This window comes from Erpetoichthys calabaricus, chromosome 15 (genome assembly GCF_900747795.2).
Source record: "Erpetoichthys calabaricus chromosome 15, fErpCal1.3, whole genome shotgun sequence".
Lineage (NCBI taxonomy): Eukaryota > Metazoa > Chordata > Cladistia > Polypteriformes > Polypteridae > Erpetoichthys > Erpetoichthys calabaricus.
Window position 1 is genome coordinate 94,648,564 of NC_041408.2, and position 22,625 is coordinate 94,671,188.

General features: G+C 47.2%; 1 protein-coding gene and 1 long non-coding RNA gene across 2 annotated transcripts in view; one reads left to right on the forward strand and one right to left on the reverse strand.

Moving 5' to 3' along the window:
- Positions 1-10,384, forward strand: part of LOC114665776 (chitin synthase chs-2-like) — a 56,947-nt gene extending 46,563 nt beyond the window's left edge. The window contains exons 16-19 of the mRNA XM_051919406.1: positions 2,255-2,365; positions 3,659-3,876; positions 4,070-4,133; positions 9,681-10,384. Of these exons, the coding sequence (XP_051775366.1) occupies positions 2,255-2,365; positions 3,659-3,876; positions 4,070-4,133; positions 9,681-9,746 (459 nt within the window). The 3' untranslated portion in view covers positions 9,747-10,384. The remainder of the gene's footprint in view (positions 1-2,254; positions 2,366-3,658; positions 3,877-4,069; positions 4,134-9,680) is intronic.
- Positions 1-22,625, reverse strand: part of LOC127525970 (uncharacterized) — a 495,457-nt gene that overhangs the window by 233,042 nt on the left and 239,790 nt on the right. The gene's annotated exons all lie outside the window — the stretch shown is intronic.

The following is a 22,625-nucleotide window of genomic DNA, read 5'->3' on the forward strand; positions in this document are numbered from 1 at the left end:
TTTTGACTTACAGGTTGAGTGAAAATGATGTTAACACGAGTTGATTCTTTTTATCTCGACCAGACCTTTCCAGGTCGATGGACCATTGCCATGGCCTCCACACTCCCCTGATTTGACACCCTGTGATTTCTGATTGTGGGGTATGATGAAGGAGCACGTGTGTGGATAGCAGGAAAGTTTGTGATATCAATGACCTTGAGGACAGAATACAGACTGTGGTATCACGTGTGCCCGGACTTTAAATGGTGCTGTTGCTTGTTGGTGTTTGTGTGTTGAACGTGATGGCGAACAGGTTGAGACATTCCTATAAATCATCTTGCACATGTGAAGTATGTTTTGTGAATAAATTGTTTCCGCCATTCAAATGTTAACATCATTTTGACTCATCCTGTAGATACTAAAACCAGTATCTGCTCTTCAGCTGAGCAACTCTGGGAGCTGGAGTGATGCGGCACATGCTCCCCCGTAAGTCTGGGGAGGGCACTGGGAGTCAGAGAGGCTTGGCATGGTGCCCTGCTAGGGCCACAAATGACTGCTGGGACCCAAGGCTTGCTGCAAATACCACTGTAACGATTATTAAAAATCATTCAAGGATTTAAAACTGTTATGAATCTCGGTATTGGCATCAAGGCCTGAAAGAACTGCCTCATCAACAACAACAACATTTATTTCTAGAGCACGTTTTCATACAATCATTGTAGCTCATAGTGCTTTACAAGATGAAGAAAGAAAAGTTTATAAAAAAATAAAAATAAGATTAGGCAATATTAAATAACAAAGAATAAATTACGGTCTGATGGCCGGGAGGACTGGAAAAACAAAATCTGCAGGGGTTCCAAAGCCATGAGACCGCCTGGCCAGCCTCCACTGAGCATTCTGATAATAATATAATTACAGTATAACTAGCCGGTGTAAGAATAGGAACGGAAAATGGTGAGAAAGGAATTCAGAAATCAAGAAAAAATAAATACTTCTTGAAAGACGCAGTTGTGAATAGGTGTTTTGGTGGAGACGACAGATAGTGAAGAGAGTATTTCCAGAATTGTAAATGCAAGGCGGGATGTTGGGGTCGTGTTTGAAGTAAATGACAATGGTAGCATGGAGAATCTCGGAAAGAGCTTGAATTTCAGCTTCACCACCATAAACTCCAGATGTTGCCATGTATTGATAGTACTCCTGACTTGTTATGATAACTCGACTTGCGTTGGAAAGAACAACAGGAAGAACGTCTCCAAATCTGTCCCAATGTGATGCAACGAAATCTACTGCCCAATGTCGTAGTGAGAGTTCATTGCCTTCATCATCCACTTGTGTCAAGAAATAACCCACTGATAGGAACAGGCAGTTGCCGGAATCCCGGAACAGAGATGACATTGTGCAAAAACCTGTTGTTCATTTTATAACAAAGGCTTAGGAAACAACCGTTGCAGTATAACGAAAATACGAAGGAGCGAAACCAATAGCAAGCAGTGAAACCAATGCCAATGGTCGACAGAGTACCTTTCTGTAGCCCGCTATGGAAAAGACTCCCAGGTGCACACATGGCTGAAGTGAAAGGTCACGCGGGCAGGCTAGATATAGGGTGGGGACGTGACACCAATGGGGTCATGAGAGAGAAGCGGGGAACGCGGTAGTCCGAAGGAGGAATATGAATCGAGAAAAGCGGCGTGGGGTTGTATGGGAGGCCTCAGGCAGTGGGGAGAAGGGTTTGGAAGAGCAGGAATAGGAATCGAGAAATGCCGTCTTAGCTGCGTGTGGGTGGGACGAACCAGAAGAGAAATATATATAAGAGATTCTGATAAATGATCTAAATCAGTCCTTATGGTGTTCAGGCGTCATATGAAAGAACTGGACGATGAATGCCTTTGAATGAATGTCTACTGACAAAAAACTTTACAAGTTCCTTTTACTCACTGAAGGCCAACATGCAGTTACTGTACGTTGATAGCAGAGCCCGGAGCCCATCCCATAATTAAGCACGACTTGCAAATTCAGCTTTATGCCATCTTTATGAACAAATCCGACCTCTCCAATTAGAAGATTCACCTGTTACCCTGGCAGCTCATGAGTCCCTCAATTCCAAATCCTTATCTTTGTATCCTGAACGTCAGGATTTCTCATTAGCTGGTCTTGTAGAATGTGCCACAAGATTACTGTAGAGTGCGGGGTCTGTGTAGGGAATGCCATAAAGCTATCGACAGCCATGCGATTCTTGCATTGATGATCAAATACTGTTTCATATTTTGTTTTACAGGATGAAAATGATTTTTGGAAAAAGCTAATTAAAAGATACTTGTTTCCCTTGAACGATGACAAGGTCAACAAAGAACAGGTGAAGAAGGAGCTCATTTCCTTGAGGAATAAGGTACAGTGGATCCTTTGGCACATACCAGTTCAGTGTACCTCATTAGGAGAGGAGCACACGCCTAAGATTTGCATGGATTCAAACTGAGGGAGGCCATATGGGACATGGAGAGTAAGGGGTCAGAGTGGCACAGTGTGAGGGCATAAGAATACCACTGAGCATGAGGCTTCTCAGATCAGGACAACTGAGAGGGTGACAGCTGTAAAGAGTACAATATAACAGACTGAGAGATATGAAATGAGTCATCAGACAGACAGACAGACAGACATGAAGGGTTTTGTATGATAAATGAATAAGAAATGGGCCATTTCAGACAGGAAGACATATGTGGTGGACTTGGCATTGGACCATTACCTAGCCAGGGTGAAGAAAAGTCACAACAATTCCTGTCTTTGCAAGAACCTTTACCCGGCTGGGATAGGGGGAGATAACTGGACGTGGCTACAGTCTCCCTCCGATACACTAGATGGCAGCATGTCTGGGTTTCTGTACCCATATGAATACCCGCAGGGCATGCTGGGAAGTGTAATGCTGTAGGGCAGCCCTTTTGGGTTATGTGGGTGCTGCAGGGATCCCTACTTTGCGGGGCTTCTGCCTGACCCGGATGTGCTTCCTACGGGCAATGCCCTGGCACTGTACATACTCCAAGGTCTTCTATAAAAGGAGATGCTCGACCTCAGCAAGGTGAGACGGAGGACGGGTTAAGCTCACTTAGGAGGAGTGAAGGAGAAGAAAGAGAATTGTGATTGTGCTTGTGTTGGGATTGCTATTACATTGTAATAAACAATTTATTGAACCTTTGACTTGTGTCACTGAGGTTGTGTCTGAGGTTTGGGGTGCTGCAATGCCCCCTACAGGTCACATGGCAGACATGAATGGTACTATGTGATAGGTGGGAAAGGTGCCATATTTGTCACATTCATGTGTCTCTCAGTTGAGGACTAGGATTTAAGGTGAGCGGAGGGTTTTGTTCATTGCCCTTTTAGGGTGGTCTTGAAGAGTAATCACAACAACATTAGCTAGACAGACATGAAAGATATTATGTGTCAAGCTGTTATATATAGATAGACAACCATTAAAGTGTCCTCCATATTATAGCTATACAAAGGATGGCTATGAAAAGTACAGCAAGAAACTCCATATTGCTAAATATGACAAATACTGCATGAACTAAAGACCACCACAAGCAAGTTCTTACAGCCTCCCCAAATCTTTTCCTCTCCATATTTCCTAATAATATTTCTGAAATTGCACTTCATCTGCTCTCTTTTTTACCTGTCTGTTTTTAACCAGGCCACCTTCCTCTATTTCATTGTCAATGTGCTTTGGGTCGTCGCTACGTTTTTCTTGCAAGCCATTGGGGAAGACATCAGCATTAAGATTCCCAAGATTTTCCCAAACGGCACAATCGCCTACGGTGAATATCTCAACGTTGAGCCAATCGGCTTCATGTTTCTGCTGTCTTTTGCCTTCCTGCTGCTCATTCAGTTCATGGCCATGCTCTACCACAGGTACTCTCCATTGAAATTGTGTCACGCAGTTAGTGTTAATGAAATAAAACGGAATCTCTGCTACCGCTTAATTGGAAAATAATTATATTATTTACTTCATACAAAAGATGAGCGCAATCCTATAAATGGTTGGCTGGTGTTGCATTTCACATTTCCGTCCGTGACGACGTTTGTTTCTTTGTGTCTTTCCCAGAGTGTACACCCTCATCCATGTGGTGTCATACAGATCATCGGAAAAGTCGTACAAGGAGAAAGACGTGGTAGGTCCTTATGTTTTATATTGTTGAGTTTATTAAGGAGTTCCGTGATTCTTCTTCTTCTTTCAGCTGCTCCCTTTAGGGGTCACCACAGCAGATCATCTTTTTCCATATCTTTCTGTCTTCTGCATCTTGTTCTGTTACACCCACCACTTGCCCGTCTTCTCTCACCACATCCATAAACCTCCTCTTAGGCCTTCCTCTTCTCCTCTTACCTGGCAGCTCTATCTTTAGTACCCTTCTCCCAATATGCCCAGCATCTGCACACGTCCAAACCAACGCCATCTCGCCTCTCTGACTCTGAGCTGACCCTCTAATGTCCTCATTTCTAATCTCTGTCCATCCTCGTCACACCCAATGCAAATCTCAGCATCTTTAACTCTGCCACCTCCAGCTCTGTCTCCTGTGCCTCTGTCTCCAGCACATATAACATAGCTGGTGTCACTACTGTCCTGTAGACCTTCCCTGTCACTCTTGCTGATGCCCGTGATACGGTGCTATGAAGCTGAAACAATCGTCCAAGCGCCAATAATCACTCGTTACCGGATACTTGCTCGATAATCCACTCCAAATGCTGATTGTCCCCTTTCCTCCTTTTGTCACTTCTGATGGTGACAAGCATGAAGCACAGGAGGCCAGTTGTGATTGGTTGCTGAAATGTTGTGCCCATCATAAATCAAGAATAAGTTTATTTTCAAAGGATGGCAGGGCAAAAGAGCAATTATGTGTCAGGTAGGAAGATGCATTTCAATTTATATGAAAGTCCAACTTTTCTTTGTCACTTTTTTGTACAAGTCATGACGATGGGGTAGGCAGATTGTTTTTTTTTATCTCCAGATGTGTCCCTAATTGGGTATTTTTAAAAATGTACTGGGAAGTCAGTAATACAAGCCAAGTGGTTATCAAGTGATACCCCCAAAATGACTGACAATAAAGTAAAGACAGTAAAGATGAGAGCTCAGAAGGCTTGATGTGGAGTTCCAAAAAAGCGGCCAAGGGGGATAAGGAAAAAATAACGAAATACGGGATGTGCAGAACGAAGGGACTGAAGGAGGGGGGCAATTTACTTCATTAAGAAATTGGTATATCATTTAACTTTAAAGACAAAAGGCCTTTGCATGTTGTAAAATACAGGAAATCAGGCAGAGAAAGGGTTGGAGTTCCTGGGGAAGACACACTTAATGTCCAGGTTGACGTGAGGACAGTGTGGAGAAATAAGCGAGAGAGAGAACACGTTAAGAGTAACCGTCCCCATACAGTCATATGAAAAAGTTTGGGAACCCCTCTCAGCCTGCATAATAATTAATTTCAGCCAAAAAGATAACAGTGGTATGTCTTTCATTTCCGAGGAACATCTCAGTACTGCGGTGTTTTCTGAACAAAGATTTTTAGTGACGCAGTATTTAATTGTATGAAATTAAATCAAATGTGAAAAACTGGCTGTGCAAAAATGTGGCTGATTTGAATGCCTGTCACTGCTCAATGCTGGTTACTTGGTTGGATGAGCTCATTGAGCCTTGAACTTCATAGACCGGTGTGTCCAATCATGAGTTATAAAGGTATTTAAAGTGGTCAATTACAAGTTGTGCTTCCTTCCCTTTGACTCTCCTCTAAAGAGTGACAGCATGGGATCCACAAAGCAACTCTCCAAAGATCTGAAAACAAAGATTGATCAGTAACATGGTTTAGTGGAAGGCTACAAAAAGCCATCTCAGAGGTTTAAACTGTCAGTTTCTGTAACTGTAAAGAATGGAATCAGGAAATGGAAGGCCACAGGCACAGTTGCTGTTAAACCCAGCAGGTCTGGCAGGCCAAGAAAAATACAAGAGCGGCATATGAGCAGGATTGTGAGAATGGTGACAGACAACCCACAGATCACCTCCAAAGACCTGCAAGAACATCTTGCTGCAGATGGTGCATCTGTACATCGTTCTACAATTCAGCACAATTTGCACAAAGAACTTCTGTATGGCAGGGTGATGAGACAGAAGCCCTCTCTGCACTCACGCCACAAACAGAGTCGCTTGTTGTATGCCAATGCTCATTTAGACAAGCCAGATTCATTTTGGAACAAAGTGCTTTGGACTGATGAGACACAAATGGAGTTATTTGGTCAGAACAAAAAGCACTTTGCATGGTGGAAGAAGAACACTGCATTCCAAGAAAAACACCTGCTACCTACTGTCAAATTTGGTGGAGGTTCCATCATGCTGTGGGGCGGTGTGGCTAGTTCAGGGACTGGGGCCCTTGTTAAAGTCGAGGGTCAGAGGAATTCAACCCAATATCAACAAATTCTCCAGGATAATGTTCAAGCATCAGTCACAAAGTTGAAGTTACGCAGGGGTTGGATATTCCAACAAGACAATGACCCAAAACACAGTTGGAAATCTACAAAGGCATTCATGTAGAGGGAGAAGTACAATGTTCTGGAATGGCCGTCACAGTCCCCTGACTTGAATATCAGAGAAAATCTATGGGATGAGCTGAAGCAGGCTGTCCATCAAATTGAACTGAACTGGAGAGATTTGGTATGAAGAATACCATACCATACCATTTTTATTTGTTAAGCGCTTAAAAACACAGCGTTACAACTGACCGAAGCGCTGTACAGTTAAAACAAGCAAGACTAAAAGCAAAATATTAAAAAAACAAACATTAAGAGAGAATTAAAACAGAGACACTAAAAACAGGTCAGGGGACCCAATAAAACAGAGAAATAGCAAAAAGCAAGTGGGAATAAGACAGGTTAAGAATTAAAAGCCAATGTGAAGAAGTGCGTTTTTAGGTGTGATTTGAATGTGGTGACTGAAGCGGCTTGCCTAACCACTAAAGGTAAGGAGTTCCAGAGCTTGGGTGCACAGACAGAAAAAGCCCTTTCACCACGAGCTTTAAAATGTGCCTTGGGAACGGTTAGGAGCAGCTGATCTGCGGATCTAAGAACACGAGGGGGATTGTGACGATGGAGCAAGACACTCAAGTAGGCAGGGGCTAGACCATTTAGTGCCTTATAGGTTAAGAGGAGTATCTTAAAATCAATTCTGAAGCTAACCGGCAGCCAGTGTAGGGTTTTTAAAATCGGTGTAATGTGTTGGCTTCTACTGCTTCCAGTTAAAAGTCTTGCAGCCGCATTTTGAACCAATTGGAGTCTCGAAAGAGTGGCTTTACTAATACCATATAGGCAGGAATTAGAATAGTCGAGCCGGGACGTAATGAATGCATGGATTACTGATTCCAGGAGGTGGTAAGGCAGAATTGGTTTGAGTTTGGCAATTCGCCTGAGATGGAAAAAGCAGGATTTTACTGTGCTGTTGACTTGAGCATCCATTTTCAGGACCATATCCATTTTGATTCCAAGATTGGAAACAGACGAAGTTACTGGAATGGGAAGAAAGTCGAGGCCAAGGGGTAGGGTCTGTTTGCGGTCGGGACTAAAAACAATGACCTCGGTTTTTGAATCGTTCAGGTGAAGGAAGTTTACAGCCAGCCAGTCCTTAATGTCAGATAAGCAGTTGAGAAGAGGTTTAGTGGAGTCAGTTGACTTGAGGGAGAAATAAATTTGGCAGTCATCAGCATATAGGTGATACGAGATTGCATGTTTTCTAAAAATTGCACCTAAAGGCAGGATGTAAATTGAAAAAAGTAGTGGCCCCAAAATGGAACCCTGGGGGACACCACATGGGAGTGGGACTGATTCAGATGAAAAATCATCTAGCATGACTCTAAGAGTCCTGTTGCAGAAATATGACCTGAACCAGTCGAGGGCTAAGCCAGATACACCAACCCAGGATTCGAGTCGGGAGATCATGATGTCGTGGTCGATTGTGTCGAAGGCAGCAGATAAATCGAGAAGAACCATAATCACGTAGAGTCCTGAGTCCAATGCCAAAAGGACATCATTTAGGACACGTAAATGCGAAGTTTGTGTGCTGTGTTGGGGCCTAAAGCCTGACTGAAAAAGGTCCATTACCTGATGGTCCTGTAGGTGGTGAATTAATTGCTCATAAACTACTTTTTCGAGTAATTTTGACAGGAAAGGTAGTTTGGAAATTGGACGAAGATTGGAGAAGACGGCAGGGTCAAGATCAGGTTTTTTCACGATTGGATGTACAACTGCGTGTTTGAAAGCACAAGGAACTGTAGCCAAAGATAGACTACTAGTTATGATCTTTAAGACTCATCAGAGGCTACAGGAGGACAGCATCTAGAGGCCAAAAGGAGGCTCCACTAAATATTGATGTCATATCTCTGTTGGGGTGCCCATATTTCTGCACCTGTCTAATTTTGTTATGATGCATATTGCATATTTTCTGTTAATCCAATAAACTTAATGTCATTGCTGAAATCCTACTGTGTCCATAAGGCATGTCAGATATTAAAAGGAAGTTGCTACTTTGAAAGCTCAGCCAATGAGAAACAAAAATGCAAAGAATTAAGAGGGGTTCCCAAACTTTTCCATATGACTGTATAATCTCCGAAGCCCTGAAGGTTTAAACCATAACCAAAACAGCAGACCTCTGCTAATCTCCTTGGCTTTGGTTCCCCGACCCTTAACGTGTTCTCTCTCTCGCTTATTTCTCCACAGAGTGGCATAGTCGGTTTTTGCTCTTCTTGTTTTCTGCTGAAGAAAAGAGAGAGGCATTAATACTCTGCCTTAAACCCGCGTCTCTTGTTCTTTGGTGTTATGTCGGGCCTGTTGGCTGCTCCCCTAATCGCGTGTGTGTGACCGTGACAGTAATAAAGAAGAATCATCACGAGGTGCCAGTTTGCAGTCACTGCTTCTGCATAGCAGGAGATCCATCTTTTCTGGAAGCTGGTACTCCAATGAGCACCAGCTCTCAGTGTGGCATCCGGTTACATGTGCTCCAGGCCGGAAAGGGCAGCACTTGCCGTGGACGCGAAGTGACATCAGATGTCACCCTTTGCTTTCTCCTCCATTCTAAATATGGAAACAGGTGCACGGTTGGGGGCTGCGTTATGCCCTCTTTTGTGTTCCCTTTGTCCAGCACCCGTGAGACATGCCTGAAGTTTGTGTGAATGACAGTGTTGACTATGAGGGACCTTAACTCACATGTAGAGGTTCCAAAAAAAATTGGTCACTTTAGAAACGTCGCAACACGAGAACAGGCCATTCAACCCAGCAAGTCCTCTAGTCCAAAATTAAAGTCAAGTCTTGAAGGCCTCCAAAGTCCTACCACACTACTTGGTGACAATAATACAATTAGGGGACATCAGCATTATGGCTGCCAAGATTTTTTCAAAAGCCACAGTCCCAGGTGACTATTTCGACACTGAGCCAAGTTACGATTCATGTCCTGTACAATCATGGATATCGTAATGTCGCAGACACAGCACAGTAAAAGGTCACTCGGCCTAAATCCTTTACATGTCCTCCTCGGTGAAGATGTCTTTGTTTCTGATTTAGCGGATAATGACAGTCTGACGCAGTGTGGTGGCTCAACAGCGAGTCATTTAAAATGTCACGCGGTGCCTCCTTGATTTACAGTGACATTAGCATTGGGGTGCTGACTCGGTCTTCTCTGTTGACAGGATGACGACAGCTTGATCTACGAGAACCAGGACCCTCTTCCGATCCAAATGGATGTCATCCTGTAATTTGGAGATGGAGGCCATTGCTTATTGTTACACTTTCCTCTTTCCTGCTCGCTGTGTGAAGGAAGTTGGGCCAACTGTGCACTTTAATAAAGGGTTGTGAAGAACAGACGTCCAAGCAGATTCCACTGAAAAGACAACCTGAAGCGAAGGTCAGGGCGCAAGTGGTGACTTGAGCAAGTTTAATGCTGCTGCCAGCAGGGGAGCCTCCATAAGCCGTGACACTTTACCTAAACGTCTTTGGACGTCCGTATTTTGCACATCAGTAGTACTGTACTGTAAGAAGTTTGCAATGCTTCACTTTTTGCTCTACGCAGATCTTATTTTATAGCACAAATCAAACATACGCTGCCATTAGGGCCACGAGGTGTGTAATGGAAGGATCCTGAGTGCCTTCTGCAGCAGATGTCTGGGCGCACTCACAAAATGTACAGGTAACGCCACAAAATGGCAGGTGCCGTACTTAAAAAATATGCCAACTACTATCCAGGGCCTATAAAAAAGTTTCTAATTTTAGTGGCTTATGACATTGAACCCCAGTCTGTTTAATTTGGTTTTCTTAACAGAATGAGGTTCTCTAATGTCAAAGTGAAAACAGGTCTCTACAGGGTGGTCCAGATGAACTACAAATGTAAAACGTCAAGTCAGTAGTCAGGAGGTGCACCGTCGGGAGCCACAACAGCCCTAAGTCGGACTCTGTCAGCTCTGCCCTTTCTCCCCGTTCTTCTTTGCTCTCTCAGGCTGTCGTGTTGCCCGTGTGTGAACCGCCAAGTCAAGCCCAGCCACAAATCCTCCATTGGACTGAGATCTTTACTCGGACTCAGCCACTCCAGGACGTTCACGTCGATGTTCTGAAGTCACTCCTGTGGCGCTTTGGCTTTGGTTCGTTGTCTTCTCCTGAGGCGCATGGTCCTTGCAGACTCCCATTAGGTTTTTCTTCAGGATTTCCCCTTATTTTGCTGAATTCATTTGACCCCCCACAAGCCTTCCAGGACCTGCTGCAGAGAAGCATCCCCTCAATCTGCTACATAGTGGGAATGGCGCTCAGTCCAATGGCCAAAAAAGACTCCATTTTGGTCTCATCAGACCACACAACCTTCTTCCAGTTGACTTCAGCATCTCCCACACACAATAACCAGACAGTTTTGGGGAAGCTTCCCCTTATGATCTCCTGCCGTGAAGAAGTTGAAGGTTGAAATTGAGGTCAGTTGCAAAAAAAATTACAGTCGGCAATCAGAATTTACAGAGGCTGGTTTATAATGAGTAGTGCGCATCCAGCAGATAAAACAGACAAAATGGCTGCTGGAAATGACGTCCGGACCGGAAAAGGGACGCGGAAGTGATGTCATCGGAGATGAACAGAAGAGACATCATTGAGGAATGGCCAGAAGTGAGGTCATCAGTGGAGGACAGAAACCAGGCATGTAATTTGTTTTCTTCTGATTTTAGTGTCTTCAGTAGGTCTTCAGGAAGAGGAGAAAAGGCATCGGCACCCGTCTCCAGCCCTCTGAGCTTCGTACTATCACTGTCTTTTGGACCCTTTGGTTGCCCCCCAAGTGCGCGTGTGTGACGACACCTTATGCCGTCATGTCCTGTGTGGTTGTCTCTTCACTTTGCTGCTCTCCCATATGACTCTCAAGCACAGTCGCTGTGTGTGCGGCCCCTCCAGTCTCATCAGACTGTAGCTTGTGACTCCTTCAGAGTTCTCAGAGGTCTCCTGCTGGCCGCCCTCACTCGTCTCTTTGTGGACGGCCCGCTCTTTGCATTTCTTCACGACCGATTTAACTGAATTTGGAGAGTTTCTCATCTCCATCCCTTGCTGTTTGGAGTCTTCTTGTGTCGTCATTGTGGGGGTCAGGCCACCAAACTGGTTGGAAACAATCGCTGGACACGCCTGCCGGGTGATGTCCATTCATTTGTTTATGGGACTCCTGAAAACCAAATCGGCTGCACTAGTGACAGGTGTGTCACATGCACATTCAGACAGTGTGGCACAGTGGTGAAGACTCCAAACCCTGAGGCTGGGGGTTCAAATCCCACTACTGACACCACTGTGTGACCCCGAGGGAGTCGCTTAACTAGGCTGCACTCCAATTGAGAAAAACAAAAAGGAATGTCACAAAGGCTCAGGCGCAGAAGTAACATCCAATCAAATTTTTGATTTACTTTTAACTGATTTAGAACGCTTTGCAGCGATGGGTTTTCACTTTGACATTAAAGAGTCTTTGTCAAAAAAATAACAAATTAAATCCTCTGGGATTCAGTCAGTCAGTCATTGTCCTAACACGGGGGTCTGCTGGAGCCAATCCCAGCCAGCACCGGGTGCAAGGCAGGAACAAATCCCCCCCGGGCAGGGCGCCAGCCCACCGCAGTCTGGGATTCCATATTGTAAAACAATAAAACGGGAAAACTTCCAAGGGGTGAAGTCTTTTTGTGGGCCCTGCATATTAGAAAACGTCAGAGAGCTGAAATACACGACGAAGGGCAGAATTCGAGGAGCCCAGCGTGTCACTGTGCTGAATGAGTGGCAAGCGTGTGACACATAATCACGTAACCGTCCTCGTCTCTCGTGTGGGGTTTAAGAGTCTGACTTGAAGCACAAACTCTTTATCCTGAACTACCGTCGCTCTCGATCCACGTCATCAAATCTAAAACTGACTGGGCGCCGTGGGTGGCGCGTTATTTAAAATGAATTTGTGCTTTGAAATTCAGGGTCTCGTATCTTAGTTATGGGCCTCGGTTGTCATGATTGAGAGGATTCAAAAGGAAATACAAAAATGGAATTTGTGCCCAGCCTTGAATGAGGCCTCGAAGGCCGAGACCCCGCCGATGCTGCGGTTGAGTTAACTCCACAGTCTAACGATCAGCGTTGAAGCGTCTCTCTAAATGTTCGTGTTTATGTCCTGTTATTGTGCTCTCGTTCAGACACGTGGCGCTCGTTTTTATTTAAACTCAATCCCGCCGTGAATGATCTCTGCTTCAGTGCTGTAAAGGCGCCCTCATCGGAATGTAAAGCTAATAAAGTGTGGAGTCGTCCGGACGTGCTGCTCAGTTTGGGTTTGTAAGATAATCCGAACATGCGACCCTCACAATGGGGCCTTTCTATTCCCCTCCACTACGGGGGGATCTGGGGGCACCACAGCCTCATTGGACGCGACTTTGGTCTTTTTCACGATTTATTTCTCAAGTCTCTTCTGCTCCGTTTCATCACACAAAGAGGATTTCACAGACCGCACCTCTAATGGAGCCTCCGTTCTGCTCGTGTGATGTATAAAAGTGGGCGGGGGGGGGGGGGGGGGGGGCTAATTAATCTGACTGTTCAAAGGGGGAGCTGAACTGAAGTGGGGGGGGGTGTCCTCTTCCATAAGACATCAGACGTTAATACAACACAATTTATCGTTGCGTAGCCCAAAATCACCCAAGGAGTGCTGTGGTGGGCTTTAACAGACCCTAACCCTCTTGACAGCCCCCCAGCCTGGAAAAACTCCCAAAAAAAAATATGGAAGAAACCTCAGGAAAGGGAGATCAAGGAGAGACCGTTGGGTGCAGTGGGTGTCAAACAGAAAAGGGGGGGCAATACAATAAAATACACACAACAGGACAGACGTCCTCCTCAGTCTAATATAATAATAATAATATTATAAGTATTTTGAGCTACTGTTTTGTATGAGAATGTTCTATATAAATAAACGTTGTTGTTGTTGTAATATATAAAGAACAGGCGATGTGTTTGTTTGTCCGCCACACCAATCTGCACCGGGCGTCCGATCAAACTGGGGATGGGGCTCCTTTGTGACCAAGAGGAGGTCATGTGGTATGTTTGTGGTGAAGCGCAGGGCACCTCTTCACCAACACATTGTTCGGCACACACCCCCGTACTTCTCATCGACAAGATGGCCGCACGTTGCAACAGACGTTAACGGCGGCGCCATCTAGTGGCACGTGTGGTCCTTGTGAATCATCTGACGAAAGGGAAAGCAGGCTGTCTGCCAACAGGAGAAGGGCCGCCGATGTAAGAGCGAATGAAACATCTCAAAGAAGGGAAGGCAGGCTGTCATCCATCACAGTACGATTTCAGCGTTGGTCTTTCTGACCGACTGGTGCTGTTTGTTCGCTTTCTGACGTATTGTAAATAAGGTAAAAACTCATCTCACTGTGGTGCTTATTCTGTACGTTATCCCATGTAACACATTATAATTGTCCTGCTTTTCACTAATGTACCCACACCACTGAAAAAAAGACGTATTGGAAGGTCCACTTCCGGTGCCAGAACAAAAGTCTATTTCAAGGGCGTCTGAAACGCCACAGCAGACACAATCCACACCAGTTATAGATTCCTGGGCAACGCCGGGTACTCCTGCTAGTACAATATAAAAATATTACAAGTACGGAGCAGAATTTAACAGTAAATGATATCCCACAATATGATTTGGATTTGTTCAGAGTCCTGGAGACCTCAGCCATCAAGCTGCCTCCCCCTATTGGCCGTTCCACAGCTGGGCCAGCCAATCCGATGAAAGGACCCTTCTACCCGTCAATTCCAGAGCTCCTCCATCAGAGGTAACTTTACCTGAGGCAGGCAAAACAACTTGGCAGGTGGGCACCGAGTGCCACGTTTGAGTACTGAGAAGAGAAACAGAAGAGCTGAGGGTGAGTAACAAATTCTAACTGTCATGTGACTTCTGTTTTAGTGCTAATGACAGTCTGCACAGTTAATCAGCAGCTCTAGTCAGGGTGTGCTAAACTGAAGTCGTGAGATTTGAAAGCTGAGCAGACGGGGCTCACTCGGTAGCAGAAAGGATATTAGGCTGGAATGCGAGACAAGGGTCTTACAATGGAGAAGGGAGCGTTAAAATGTGTGACAGACCCCGACCATCACACGTAGGACAGCACAGCCGGCCACTCCTGCAGGCCCCCGCTTTGACAGAAGCAGATGTCTGCATTATATTGTAACGTATTCAGACCGCCGAAGTGGGAGCAGAGGGCTTGTGTCATGGACTAGGAGTCCCAAAGCACTTCCACCAAATGTTCACTAGAGGGGGAAATCCCAATTAAACCCCAGCTAGCAATAATCTTTTTAAAATGGATTATTCTTATTCTAATTACAATGATGCTTAGTGGAGCATAAAGGCAAAATGGAGTTGCCTGAAACAGAAAGCTCATCCAAATCAAATGAGTCCCAAAACAAAAGCAAAGTCAAGAAAAAGAGCAGAAAGTCCAAAAAATCCATAAATCACAATAAGCCCAGCAAAACACACGTAAACTTGGCACTCCGGACACCTTTGAAACGAAGACCTTCCAGATTTACAGGGTGGAGGGCGGTTCCTAGTAGTGATTGGCAGGTGACTCCGCCTCTTGGGGGACTACCCACAAAACATAAGAAAACGCAGCTGACATTCAAAGACAAAGCCAAAAATAAAGAATGGTACACGTAAACAACATAAATCAAAGAATCAAAAGAGACACGAAACGTGAATTTGAACCCCAGCTGAGACGCGACACAGCGCCAGGGTGAACACCCGCACCTGGCACAGACAGAGTCCCACCGCGCCACCGCATTCAGTCAGCGAAGGACTTCAAGTGAGAAGCAGGAAGCGGATGAGGGACAGAAAAAGGTCAAAACAGGGGGCTCTTTAGCACGGACAACTGGGGGATCAAAAGACGCGACGAGGACTAAGGGGGTCTCATGAGCCCACAGGGAAGTCAAAGGCATCAAAATCACCTGAAAGAAGACCTCGCTGTGAGAAAAGTGAACGTGGCACCAGACCGTCTGCAGACCCTTGGGAGCTAAAATGAGACCTCAGGGATGCCGGTGGGCTCTTTGGCTCGGACAACCGGGGGATCAAAAGAGACAACAAGCCAAAGCCAACATCAAACTGCCAATCACGCTTCTCAAAAAAGGCCAGAAGTGCAGTCAAAGATTGAAACCAAAGTGTGATTCACACCAAGGGGTTTTGAATCCGCAACTCGGATGAGGGACTAGACTGTCAGATGACCTTTGAAGCCGTCATGTCACTCACCTGCGGGTCACGACCTTTGAGGACACGCCCCTGACAACGCTGTCCCGGCGACGGGTGTCCAAAATAGCAACAGCGATTATTAAAAACACAAAATGGCAGCCAAAACGCCTCGGAATCCTCCAGGAGGAGTGGGTGGGTTTCAGGGATTTCTGGGCATCTTGGTTTAGTCTGCTGCCCCCCGTGACTCAGACCCGAATGGGATGGATGGCAGCAAAAACGACCAAAAATTATACAACTAATAAAGTAAGTGAATAAATGAAAGACGAATTCTAGGAGTCCAAACGAGTGCAAAGTCACACAAAACGACAGAAAGATACGGAATCCCGCTGAGCGGGCGGCCATTTTGTTTTGATCTGTCAGGTTCAGCTTCTCTGCTTTGTCATCATGGAATTTGTCCCTTCGCATCTCCATTTATGGCCGTCTTTTTGGCTGCGCTCCTCACGTCCTTCTGGAGATTCACCTTTGCTACTCGATAACGGATCCCAGAGAGAGATAACGGCTCATCTCAAATGAAAAACAAACACAAAAGGAGGACTAAGGGGGTCTCATGAGCGTCAGAATCACCTGAAAGAAGACCTCACTGTGAGAAAAGTGAACGTCTGCGGACCCTTGGGAGCGAAAATGAGACCTCAGGGATGCTGGTGGGCTTTCTGGTCTCGGACAACTTTGACCCTACGAGTCCATGTGCTCCCCGTTTCTGGTCCCGCGATGACATTTCTGTCAGGTCTGAACGTTGACTTGTTTGTTCCAAGTCACACACTTTCTTTTGCTTCAAGTCTTTTTGGTAGGCTTGCCTTCTGTTGGGCACAGATGGGTACCCCTGGTACAACTCGGGAGGAGCCAGGACGCCAGACCGAGGGAGAGAGCACAGTGGGGACATGATCTCCCCCATGGGTTGCTGTGGCACCAAGGAGTCCTGCAGGGCATGCTGGGAGTTGGAGACCTGGAGCACTTTGGGGTGCGCGATAAACGGAGCCGCCTCACTCCAGTCGGGGAGCAGAAAGAAAGAAAGAAATGTGGTGCTTGTACTGTGCAGTGTTGCAGGAGCAAAAGAAAAGTGCACCCCCCCCCTTAAATAAAGGCATGCCGTGTGGCAAGAGTGGGCTCTGTGCGTGTTGTGCCCGGGGTTTGGGGTGTCGTACACCCCCTGGTGGTCTACAATGTCTATCAGGTGACATCCCGCCACTTTCAGGGTATAATATGGACAACACGGACTCCTGGAATCAGTCGCCCCCCGCGATCCCGAGTCGTGTAATTTGACCTCCGCAGAGGCAGCGAGACTCGGCACTGCAGTTGTCCTGTGACTTGAAGTCATTTCGAGTCCTGCGGCGTCACGCTGGCCCCAAGTCATTGGGGGGGCGCCACACTACACGACTTCCAGACAAGGCTGTCAGCAGCCCAGCAGGATTATCTTAACATTATGGAAATGAAGTCTACCACCAAAAATCTGAGGTCAAGGCAGGTGGTGTGACGGCGGTCTTAGGGGAAGTCATGGGGGTCACGGTCAGCAACGGGAGACCTCAGCTCACTGTGATGAACTTTAAATCATGTTAATAAAGTCTACAACGGAAAATGGGAGGAAAAGTGGTGTGAAAATAGTGTGACGACGGTGTTAGAGGGGTAAGACGGACTTATTGGGGGTCTCTACACAGCTGAAAGCAATGAGGGTCCACTTCAACTGTCCACAACTCACTGTGACTTTCTCAAAATGACGGAATGAAGTCTACAACCGAAAATCAGAGGAGAAAAATCATAAGGTGTGACATCGGCCTTGGGGACAGTATGGCGGAGTCATTGGGAGTGTCACAGCACGTCAGCCAAGGAAGTCCGCTGCCACCGTCTGCAACTCAAAGCATCTTAGACAAATTTCCCTACCGGGACAAATAAAGTTCTGTCGATTTATCTACCGCTCCGTTACATGAAGTCTACGACCAAAAATGGTGACAGTGACCTTAAGAGTGGAGGGGGGGGAGTGGAATGGTCACACTACACGGTACACAGCAATGAGTGCCCACTGCAGGTGGCGGTGACTTTATTAAAATCACATGGCGAGACGTCACTGCCAGCTGACGTGAGACCTAACGGCGGGTGCCCGAGCGTCAGTCGCAATGTCACCTTTTTTGATTGGCTCTCCCCATCATCGTCATGCACAGTTGTCCAAGTGCTGGACTGGCATCGCCCTTTGTCCTGCGGGTCATTGATGATGCCAGCTCGATGTGAGAATGTCACCCCAGCCAGAACACGGTGGAGTGACAGTCATCCTGGCGTTCAGAGTGTCAATCAGGAGCAGAGAACCTGACCTCAAGCCTCACTGGAAATCGACAAATGTGACATCTTCAGAAAGGCCACCAGCTACTCGTCCAGCAGATCTCAAAGCCCAGCAGGGGGCACCAGGATGGCACGGATTACATTTTAACACATTGGTGGAACTTGGTGTTCACTCCATGAAGACCCACCCGACGGACTGTTGTGTTCAGTCAACGACGAGCTCAGCCGTCTTACACTTGAACTTACAAGACCTTCACGATGGAATGAGGGGGCTGTAAAGGCCTGCCAGGGCTGACGATGGCACTTTGGCCCTCAGTTACTTAGGAGTTTGTTTATCGAGGTCTTCAGTCTTTCACTTTCATTTCATAGCGATAACAAATCTTTAAATAACTGAAATGAACTTCAGTGCCCCCTGCCTGCTGTCAGATGTCATTATATATAGCGCCTTGCACAATCACCTTCAGAGATGTCACAGCAGGTGTCCGTGTCACACAAGGGGATGACAAACCCACCAGCTGGCCCCTGACGTGCGATGTCCCTGTCCACTTGTACTACCAGACCCCCTGCCATATTACAGGCCTGCATGTCCTTAATGCCCAGCAGGGGGTGCACAGGTGCAAAGACTCGTCAGGCGCAATCCCACCGCTGCCACTCGGGGCCTACAGAGCACCCCTGGAGCAACTGCAGGGTAAGGGGCTTTGCTCAAGGGCCCACCAGAGTAGGAGCTCTATTGGCAGATTCGAACCTTCAACCTCCTGGATACCAGCGCAGATCCTCAGAGCGGCCACTTGGCACAGCAGTCATCAGCGTAACTCCACCTGCAACAAGGCAGTGATGGCATCTGCCCTCTGAATGGCATGAAAGATATAAAGATTAAGAATGCCATGAAAGGTGCTGCATGCACACTGAGATCACCATGAAAGGCGCTATATAAACATTACGTCCAGCCATTGTTTCCAAACCTGATTTTTCCAATTCACCCTGCATGGGTCACAAGAGTCTAATCCAACCACATCAGGTGCCACCCAGGAACCAAACCTGAACAGGGCACACCCACAGGAGATGCCAATCTGTGCCATGCGTGTGTCTAGATCGGGGGGAGAGAGAATGTGAGCAGTCCATACACAAGTACTGGGATTGGAACAGAATTCCCACGGAGCAGCCGGGCAGCAGCACTAACCACTGTGGCACCAAGCCGCTTCATTTTCATGGGCATTAAAAATGGCACTCGTCCTCCAAGCCACAGGCCAGACAGAAACTCATGGGCATGGATAACGGAGCCTGGCACAAGGAAGCCAATTCGCGTGTCACCCCCGAGTAACGGATGTGCTCCGCAAGGAGTCACCAGAGACGAGCAGACCTGAGCGCTTTATGCACACCGAGATGATGACACGTAGTGGGACGGCGGACAAAAACACGACAACCTGCGAGCCCCACGATGACACTCAACGTCAAAGTCAATAATGAAGAAGCCCCGTTTAGGTAGCCAAGTCACACGCCTTCAGCCTTTGGACTTTATTAACGCCAGCGGACCACCTCGATGTCTTCACACAAGTCTGGAAGTCCACGGGTGTTTAAAAGGAATAAATAAAATTCTAAATACAAAACCAACTTGTGAAATGTGACAATAAACAAATCAAAACACGACGATATGTGGGCTGAGACACAGAGGCGCGTCCCCCCCAAATTATCAGCCTGCGTGACTCGCCGTGCCGCGGAGTTCTGAGGCGCACAAAGCGCCCTGGAGCGCCCTCTCGTGGTCACAGCCGGCACTAAACTGCGAAGCTCGGACACCTCCACAGATTGTCGGAGGACGCGCGCCGCTCAGGGTCGCTTCATTCGCGTCCAATGCTGAGGGATATTTCGTGCAAAATTAAATAAACCTGAAAACAAATAAATAAACAAATAAATGTATTGTGAAATGTGGCACGAGCACGAGAAAAAGATACCTGGAATTACTGCAGGAGGCGGCTGCTTTAATTCAAGAACCTCGCCAGGAGCATCTGAAGTGCCAGCTGCAATGGTGACACTGGGAAGATCCGGGGCATCAGAAGACATAATTAAGGACATGACGGAGTCATTAAAAAACATATTTCATGACACGTCTAATTGTTTATGCTCAGATAACATTGTTTTTCTACATTGTCACATTTCACAATACAATCATTAATTTAATTCGTCAGAAATAATAATAAAGCATTTCATTTATACAGCGCCTTTCCCATGCTCAAAGCGCTTCACAGAAATATCCATACTGGGGCATGTTGGAACAGGGCGAAGCTCCGGGCAAGTCACACACCCCCCCCCCCCCCCCCTTAATGTACAATGGGGACCACACCACCGGATCTTATTTCGATTGTCATTAAATCGAGAAGCCGAAAAATGACGAACTTAGTTAGCTCGACATTAACTCCTGCCGCAAACCCCCACCCACTCACCTCTCCGAAACGGCTTGTTGCTTGCCCACCTAATTCTTTTCAGGCCCCTCCACTTTGCAATTTCTTGCTTCGAATGGCCACCGATGCGCCCCCGAGAGCGAGGCCGCCGAAAAGTACTGGAAGTAACTGAGCCCTGCTGATCAATGCGCGGTCGTGGCCACAAGAGGGCGCTCCGCGGCCAATTCGTGCATCTCGGATCTCAGCAGTCGTGAGTGAGTTAAGCGTCTGTAGCTGGGCGGCGGCGCAGTGGTTAGCGCGCCGGTTCAAGTCCCCCACATTTGTCCGTGAGTTGAGTTGGGAGGCTCGGAGACGTCCTGTCGTGTCGTGTGTTCGGGTCACTTGTATCCGGTGTGACAGACGGTGGAGGATACGGAATGAGCTTTGATGAAGCGCCATGTGCGCCCACAACTGACGGTGACAAACCAAACTTTTGAGCTCATTGTGTAGCGCGTGTGGTAAGAAGGACACGGGCATTTTCAAAGATCGCTTCAATGCGTGTCCCACAGCAGATGGCAATTTGCCACCTCAGTCCCCTCGCTGCACGGCCACTAGAGACATCAGCGCGAGTGTTCACAGCCCGCGGGCATCAGGGGCTCTGCAGTTCATCAAGGGGTTGGGGGCTTCATGTCACTCATCAGTCGTGGCCCCGCCCCTTCCCGAGCCGCTGCCGTGCGGTCTCCTCTTCGGTCCGCCGTTCCATCCACTGTGATTGCCGTTTATCAACTGAACTGTCACTGAAGTCCCTCGTCTTGGGTTTGACACGACAAGCTTTGCACACCTTGTTTTGGGGATTTCTCTGCCATTCTTCTCTGCAGAGCCTCTCAACTTCTGTCCAGCTTGCCGGAGACCACCAGGGGACGGCTACTGACAGGTCACACGTGAGAAGTTCAAGGCTGGGCTCCTCAAGGACGCTCCCGGAGTTGTCCCCAAGCTGTTCCTGTGTGGCCTTTGCTTTGTCCTTTAGGGAGGTGAACCTTGAACTTCCAGGTTGAAGTCCCGAGTGGTCTGTGCAATTTTCATGAGGGGGTCTCTGTTTTTTTCCACCACTTTCTGATGCTGCCGCCACCACCGCACTTCACCACTGGACTGGGATTGCACAGGTGACCACACGACGCCTACTTTGCTCCAGAAATGAGAAACAAGATCAGGTCAACGTCCTTCAGGTGTCTATTTGCAAACCCCAAGTGAGCTTTTGTGTGTCACCTGCTGCAAACCCCCGATGAGGAGTGTGGTGCTGGGCCTTACCTTTTTTTGAGTTTCTCCCTTAAGCACACAAGTTGTCAGGAGGTCAGTGTGAGGGACCATCAAGTTCTTGGTCAGCACTCCCAACAGGGCCCTCCTCCGAAAATTGCTCAGTTTGGCTGGGTGGTCACAGACACTCCAAACGTCTTCCATTTAAAAACCATGGAGGGTGCTACGATCTTCAGAAACATCAGCACTGCAGCCTTCTCCAGATCTCTGCCTCAACACAACGTTGTCCCCAAGTTGGGTGGGCAATTTCTTCAACTTCCTGGCTTACAGTTGTTTATGCAAAAATTTGTAAAAATCCCATTTTCAATGCGTCATTCTGAGGTATAAAAATTAATTTTAAAGGATTTTAGCACAAGGCTGCAACATCACAAAGGAGTCTGAAGACCCCAATTAGTATGGTACAATGTGGCACTTTGGCCATTGAAGAAACGCCTCTCCAAGGCTCCACCCCCTCAGACAGGGGCTCATTGTCTCTCTCTCTCTCCAAGGCTCCACCCCCACTGTCACGAACACCCTCTCCAACAGGCACACTATCAGGCTCCGCCCCCTCCAACAGGGGTGTGCTTTCTCTCAGGCTCCACCCATCCCAACAGGCACACCCTCTCTGCCAAGCTCCACCCCCACTGACTGGGCTCTCTCTCTCACCGAGGCTCCACCCCCTCTGATGGGCACACCACCTCTCTCAGGCTCCACCCCCAAACAGAAAGTTCAGCATCTCTCCCTCTCCGAGGTCGGCGTCACCCCACCAGAATTTTAAATTCCAAAAGCCACAATAAGTGACAGAGCCACCACCTCCTCCCCAATTCAGTTTAACATCTTGAATGGTCCCAGTCCGTCACCAAGCCAGATGTTCGGAGCCCTTTCATTAGAAAGGCCCAGGCACCGACTTTGTAAAGATCGACCAT